The following is an 8,073-nucleotide window of genomic DNA, read 5'->3' on the forward strand; positions in this document are numbered from 1 at the left end:
CCGTGGATTTCTCCATGTATTGTTGTACCTAAATCTAATGGAGAAATTAGATTGTGTATTGACATGAGACAGGCAAACACCGCAATTATTAGAGAGAGATACCCGATACCGACGGTGGACGAAATTCTACACAATTTAAATAAAAGTACTGTATTTAGTAAGCTTGATATTTTATCTGTGTTCCATCAGATAGAATTACACAAGGATTCAAGGCCGATAACAACATTTGTAATCGATTTGGGACTTTATAGATACAAAAGATTAATGTTTGGGATATCGTGTGCTCCAGAAATGTATCAACGGGTTATTCAACAAGCTCTCCAAGGCCTGGAATGAGTTAGGAACATTTTTGACGATATTATTGTGCATGGTAAAACAGAAAAGGAACACGACGAGAGACTTGAAAAACTTCTACAAAGAATCGAGGAACTTGGACTTACCTTGAATAAAGGGAAATGTAAATTTAATATGCCACAATTAGAATTTATGGGACATTTATTATCAGCGCGAGGTATTGGCCCTACAAAATCTAAAATTGAAGCTGTGACTGAAGCGAGACGACCTTAGAGTGCTTCAGAGGTGCTTCATTCTTAGGTCTTGTTAATTATAGTGCCCGTTACATTAAGAACTTATCAACTATTGCAGAACCTTTGAGAAAATTAACTAAGAAAAATGAACCTTTTGTTTGGGAATATGAACAGGAAGATTCGTTTAATAATTTAAAGCAATCTTTGGCATGTGCATGTCTATTAGGTTTTTTTAATAGGCATGATAGAACTTTTGTTATTACTGATGCTAGTCCGCTGGCGGAATTTTGATTCAAGAACAGCAAGGTGAACATAAGGTTTTTTGTTATGCAAGTAGATCACTTACCGAAGTCGAAAAGAAATATTCGCAAACTGAAAAAGAAGCATTGGGTATAGTTTGGGCATGTGAACGTTTTCATATATATTTATATGGTACCAATTTTGATTTGCTAACTGATCATAAGCCTCTTGAATTTATTTAATCCAAACGATCTAAGCCAAGCGCAAGAATAGAACGTTGGGTATTAAGACTCCAACCTTATTATACATATATAATAATGTTCATTATATTAAGGGCTCAGACAATATTGCTGATTGTCTATCAAGGTTAACTCAAAACCATAATTCTAAGAATAGCTCAACTGAAGATCATTATTTAATGTTAAATTTGTTGCAGAAATGTCTTCACCAAAAGCTCTATCTACTTGTGAAATTGAACGCATTGCTTCTAAGGACGAAGAATTGTTAAATTTAAGAGATTGTATTAAAACTGGTGAATGGCATAAGCTTAAGAATAAATTTTATTTAGCAATTAAAAATAGGATATTTAATATTAAGAGGTACTGGAATTCTTGTTCCTAACAAATTAAGAGATACTGTCTTAGCATTATCACACGAAGGACATCCTGGTATTGTTGTCATGAAGAGACATTTAAGATCTAAGGTTTGGTGGCCAGGTATAAATAAAGATGTAGATAATTTTTGTAAATCATGTAAGTCATGTCAAATTGTTAGCGTAACACAATCTCCGGAACCATTGAAAACTACTGATTTACCTAATGGACCTTGGCAACATATAGCAGCAGATTTGATGACTCCATCTTTACCTTCAGGTGATCATTTAATTGTTGTCGTAGATTATTTTAGTTGTTATATTGAAGTGGAATGGATGAAGTCCACAACATCTGATAAAATTATCGCTAGTCTTAAGAGAATGTTTCTTATGTATGGGTTACCATTATCTGTTACCACTGATAATGGTCCTCAATTTATTAGTGACCAATTTAAGGATTATTTAGAATGTAAGCATAGGCACACCACACCAATATGGCCTCAGGCAAATGGGGAGGTTGAGCGACAGAATCGTTCATTGCTTAAGCGACTGAAAATTGCACAAATTGAACAGCGAGAGTGGCATGAGGAATTAAGTAAATATCTTATGATGTATAGAACCACATCTCATAGTACTACTGGTGTTAGCCCTGCAGAATTAATGTTTAAACAAAATTGCCAGCATTGGATGATTTTGATTATTCCCCTGGTGATTTAGCCAAAGGGATTATGATTCCGAGCGTAAAGGGAAAGGGAAAATATATACTGACTGTAAGAGAAAAGCTTGTGAAAGTAATGTTAAAGAGGGTGATTTAGTTTTATTGAAACAAAAGCCTAAGAATAAGTTAATGGCAAATTTTGAAGCTAATCCATATCATGTTATATCTAAACATGGTAATAGTGTAACTGTAGAAATTGAACAAGGTGTGAGGTATAAGAGAAATTCTACGCATGTTAAAAAGTTTATTGATAAGTTGAATCAAAGTACTAATGATTTCAATAATGGTGAAAGTTCTACAAGCTCTGAGTCTAAAAATAATAGAATGTTTGATTTTGATGATATTATTGTTGAAAAGACAACTGGTCAAAATGATAGCAGTAATACTGTGTTAGATCAGAGTGATGTTAATGAAAATGTTGTACATCAAGATAGTATACCTAATCAAGATAGTACTCAATCTTCTACCGATTTACATAATAAGAATAAGTCAGAACTTGAATGTAATTTACGTCCTACTAGTACTAGATTGAGAAGAATGCCTAATAGGTATCAAGATTTTGATATGGTCAAATGACGATTGTTAATTTCTTTGTTGCATGTTTGTATTTGAATAGTATTATAGTATTATAATAATTCTTAATCCAAGGCAAGGATTTATCTACAATATTCATTTATTGAAACTTTATATTTTATCATTATGCATGTAGTGTTTACATTATAATTACAATATTTGTTTTGATTTCTTTTTATTATTCATAGGTATAATATTTGTAGATTTAAAAGGAATACATGTAGATTACTTTTAAAGTACAAAGGGAGGAATTGTAGTGTCTGATGAATATGTATGTATTCTATATAAGGTTACTTATTAATCACATGATCACCATTTCAATTGTTGTACCCCTCTATTGTTAATTAGAGTTGCGTGTATACAAGAGATGAATAAAACGTGTTTGATTAGATTCGTATGTGTGTATTTTAATCTGAATTAAATCTGATGCAATCCTTGAGATATATGACCGGGGAGATATAACAGTAACTTCCTGAATTATGGCCCCTGATCGTATGAAAAATAGTGTTTTTAGCTTGTGGTCACTATTATTATCTGATTTAAAAATACATTCGAATATGTCACCGTTACACCATATTGTTGGTTGAGTTCGAATTTCATGAAAATCGGACCAAAACTGCCAAGGTTGTGGACCATCTAGATGTCACAATTTTGATCCGATTTTAATGAAACTTGAAATGCATTGTTAATAACCCAAAGATCTTGGTTCCTGTCGATATTCGCACATATCTGATCGTACCTTCCTGAATTATGGCCCTTGATGTTACGAAAAATTGCCTTTTGTTTAGCTTGTTCTCTATCCATCTCTTGAAAAATGTGGGCGTATCCTGCCTGGCAGCCGCTGATTCAGACAATATCTTCTTAAGTTTTCACACATGCTAAAATATACTTAAATTAATTATTTAACATTTTATTTAATTAAGCAAAAAAAAAATCACTTGGCTTGGATTAAATTTGATTCAAAAAAGGCTCATTAAGAGATTTTAGCAAAGGTGGTGCTCACTTGTTTATAAAAGTTGTCTAATTTTTATTATTTTAAGTACACACAGGGATCTTTTACCTGGGAGAAAACCGGAGTACCCGGAGTAAACCCACGAGGTTGAGAAGGCACCCCTATCTCCAAGCCACATTAATTAGCTCACACCAGGGATCGAAACTACAACCTCAAGCCCAAGATGACTGGTCAGCTAGAGCTCAAAGCGCAACACTCTAGACCACATACGCCATTTTAAAATGCACCATTAATCCAAATTGAGGCTATTAGAATATATATAATTAAATCAACATTCGATGTAACCACTATCTAAGGGTTTGAATAAGTTTATAATTGAACATCAGTTAGCAGTTATTCCAAGAATCCTTAAAATTTTGCAGGTCGTGACGTGACCAATGTAAAACGAGATGATGCTGGTAAAGTATTATCAGAGACTGTTCTCAACATCATGAATGAAATAGGTGTACCTAATGGACTGGGTAGTCTGGGCTACACTAGTCAAGATGTACCAGACTTAGTTAAAGGTGCCATACCACAAGTAAGTTATTCATATTTCTGCTTAGCTTTCTTTCAAAAATAAAAGAGCAGATAGAAATTGGGATTGACCCAAGCTAACATAAATATGTAGAAGAAGTGATATTCATGTCTGCTTTACATTGGTCTACATATTTGCTATGAAGCATATCTAGGCTTCAAAACATTATTGCAGGAATTAAGGTCATGACAATTAGGTTTATGGTTCCGGAGTCTTCAGTGAAATGACATTTAAATAGTCATTGTGGTTGAACAACTTTCTGAGAGATGTCACATGATGTCAATATTATTTATGTTCCTAACATCCCTGTCTTAGTTCCCACTTGTCTTATTGTCTTCCTTTATTATAGAGCAACAGTGCTGTGTAATTTTGTTGTTGAATAATTGACATTAAATGTGCTAAAATTGGGCTGGCACTAGTTAATTTCCTATGCACAAACATAGGCTAATGTCATGTGACACACAATACATTTGTCATGAGAATTAGAATCTTACAATCATATTGGTCCAAAAAACATTTACAAGCCAAATTAAAGTGGCTGTATAAATATGAAGCTGGCTCACTTATCGCTGAGATAATTTCTCAGGATTTTCGAGCCTAGTTTTCCCTTATCAATGGTCCAGCAAGGAAAACCTTTTATTCATTCGAATGGGGCAGAAAACAAAAGTTTCCATATATACCATTGACAGTACGTTTAAGATCCCCGGAACAGTTGGAAATCGAAATAACAGTAGGCCATAGTGTTGCTGTCAGGGCTAAATTTTCCTCATAAACAACCCCATCTTCATTAATTTTTTATTTTGTTATATTTCTATTTATTTCCAGCAACGTGTATTAAAGCTAACACCAAGGAAGATTGAAGCCGATCATATGGCTGAAATATATGAAAAATCAATGAGCATTTATTAAATATTGGTATAATATTATACAGTTTTATAATCAACACAAATTTGGCCATAAAAAAAATTCAGACAATCCCTACCAAAAATCAGATGCTGGAGGGACATGTTAATTTTATGTTTTTATTTTGTCAAAGAATCACTACTTGGCTAAATGACTTCTATGCACATCAAATTGTTATAGGAATGTATGATTATCCAGTATCATTTTTGATTGTAATTAACATTTATTAGGATTGTGTACTTGATAAATGAGTCTGGTAGTTCTCGCTATAATAGTTAAAAACTAGATAATGTAAAGGCAATTTGCTGAAAATTTCAGTCAAATTGATCCACTATGAACCGAGAATTAAGCAATTGAAATTTCAACCTAGCCTCGATCATCATCACTAAAGTCTGTACAATAAAAAAAAATCTTGATTATCCATTTCATGATTAAATCAGAAGCAGCAGATTGGGGTGTAATCCAGTAAATATCGCAGACTAGCGATGCCATCAAGAGTTGATTATGGTCTGGATAAGTTAATTAATGTCTAATTAATAATTTAGATAACATTTCAGGCCTAAAGAAAGACCTGCAATTGGCAGATTTAGCTCTTGCATAATGTATGTTTAAAACTAATGTTTTTATTTTCTGTGTATTCAGTTGGCCCATTAACATCCAAAGATATTTTTAAGAAAAGCACCTTTGACCTTTAATAGACAATGAATCTGGTGATGAAATATTTGAACCAATTTGAAATATATGTTATGTGATTTTTATATATAAAAATAGAGAGAGAGGAAGATGGGATCAATTCCAATTGATTTCCAATGACCAGACTTATGATCTAAAGTCATAACTGTAAGGGAGGTTACCTTTAGCTGAATGGTTTAAAGTGGTGCACTACAAATGTGTTAGTTGTGCAATCTGTTACTGTTCATTCAGTTCTGTAGATTGTACATGATTACAAAGCATAGAGTCGTCTGTTTAACCTCATACAAGGTGCTATGACTTGCCTCTACTGTCAATAAATAACATACATTCAATCAAACTATTCTCGCTCTTTCTCTCTCTTTCAAGAAAATGTATTTCTGAATAATATTGTTATTGTTACTTGATTCATAAAGAACTTTTGATAACTTTTTAATGAACTATTTTTTAAATGAAAATTGCTATGTATTATTTTATAACACTGTAAATTGATACTGTTCACTTTTGAAGAATAACTATTACTGACAAGATCTAAGATTTCATTTGATATGCACAAAGGTTTAATAGTCCGTAATCAGACAATAGTTGTAGGTGTTATGGTGTTAAAACCGTGACTGTTAAATTACGTACATCACTGTTTGTTCCATTTGCGTATTCAATAGTGATGAATATCAGAATTAATTACTCTTTCACACTATTAATGACATGTTTTACAGCTAGTTACACACCAAATAATGAATGGTTACTGTATAATTTCTAACCACTTTCTGTTGATACTATTGTCTATGATATCACCCATGGGGAAAGTGGACGTAAAACTTGAGGAACGAACGAATGTTGATACTAAACTCAAGTTTAAAGAGATGATGACTTGTATAAATTTGAAGAAGTAAAGTTCTGATTAGAACACAGATCATATTTCCATTACATTTTTTATTGTTCAGCTTTTGTTTTATTTGTCTTTAACAGTAGGATCTAGAAGAGTTTATAAATGCAATGTGTTTAGTTTGATATAGGGGATTAGCCAATGAAAAGATCTGTTTGGTCCAGTGATATGCAGATTTTCATAGAATTATGGGAGCAGGTATGACTCAGTAGGTAACAAAACCGTTAAATCATTCAGGGACACTTGACATGACCTCCCTCTCAAATGAGTCATATCTGTGTGAGGAGGGGTGGGTGGGCAAATGGTTAAACCTATGCCCTTTAAATCAGAAGGTTTGTCATTGAGTAAGCTGTTGTTTGCCCGCTTGTACGTGACAAGGAATAGAGCCGACTTTTCCAACTTTGTGGGTTTTGTTTGGACCCCCCAACTGCTGAAGACACTACCGCACTAGCGATTTTATTGAAATGAAATTGAACTATATCTGTGTGGTGTTTAGGTTATCAAAACCATAAGATAAAGAAATTTAGATCTATTTTTCAATTCTCTTGAAGTGAACAGTATGAGATTTACAGTGGGAGTATATTATATACTTTAAAGACAACTATATATTATATTGTTAATTATCTACAATAATTGTTACATAAAGTTTTATACATAAAAGTTGATTGAATATATCTCTTGTTAAACATTTTATAATAAATGTTGTAGAGAGAGAATAAAAATAGATTTTAAATGAAAAGAAATTTAATACGTTTGTTTTGTCTTTATTCATTCTCAGTGCCAGATTTACCTATGGGCTTGATAGCCTCAAAATCCGAAGAGAGGCGTGGAATGTCAAGTGTAGGTACATCGCCGCTCCCAGTTAAGTTCCATCTGCGCCAACAGAAGCCTTTGCCCCCAATATTTTTGGGCTAGCTACGGGATGGTGTGGTTACTATCAAGGACCCGACAAACACTTAAATGCTGGGATGAATGTGTGTATTTTGAAGCGTGGTATTTAGCCACTACCATTTAATGTCATGGATTTAGCTGTTCAAGTTATCAAAAATCATTGAAAATCAATATACTTGTTTGTCTCAAGACCTTAAACTCTGTATATCAATCTAAAGTCAATCGAAACGAGTATATCTATAGGTGTCTTCATCTCATAACCGTAAACACGGTGCATAAATTTAAAATCAACCAGATGATAACTATGGTCTCTAAAGCATCCACAAGATTTTTCAAAGTGATCAAGAGCCATAACTCTGGCAGTAATTATTGTGCATAAATGTAAAGTCAATCAGATATTAACTTTAGCCTCTAGAGCGTACACAAGATAATTCAAATGTGTTCAAGGGCCATAACTCTGGCAATAATTATCGGTAAACGTTGAAAATCAATAAAATTCTTCGTCTCCTTACCTTAAACACTGT

At 33.1% G+C, this 8,073-nt stretch overlaps 1 protein-coding gene across 4 annotated transcripts in view; it reads left to right on the forward strand.

Annotated features, from left to right (window-relative positions):
• Positions 1 to 7,325, forward strand: part of LOC126810118 (hydroxyacid-oxoacid transhydrogenase, mitochondrial) — a 28,558-nt gene extending 21,233 nt beyond the window's left edge. For all 4 annotated transcript variants that reach the window (XM_050535105.2, XM_050535120.2, XM_050535128.2 and 1 more), the window contains 2 exons: positions 4,025 to 4,182; positions 5,005 to 7,325. In XM_050535105.2, coding sequence (XP_050391062.2) covers positions 4,025 to 4,182; positions 5,005 to 5,088 — 242 coding nt within the window. In that variant the 3' untranslated portion in view covers positions 5,089 to 7,325. The remainder of the gene's footprint in view (positions 1 to 4,024; positions 4,183 to 5,004) is intronic.
• The last annotated feature ends 748 nt before the right edge of the window (positions 7,326 to 8,073 follow it).

Source organism: Patella vulgata, chromosome 1, assembly GCF_932274485.2.
Source record: "Patella vulgata chromosome 1, xgPatVulg1.2, whole genome shotgun sequence".
In the NCBI taxonomy this organism is placed as follows: Eukaryota; Metazoa; Mollusca; class Gastropoda; family Patellidae; genus Patella; species Patella vulgata.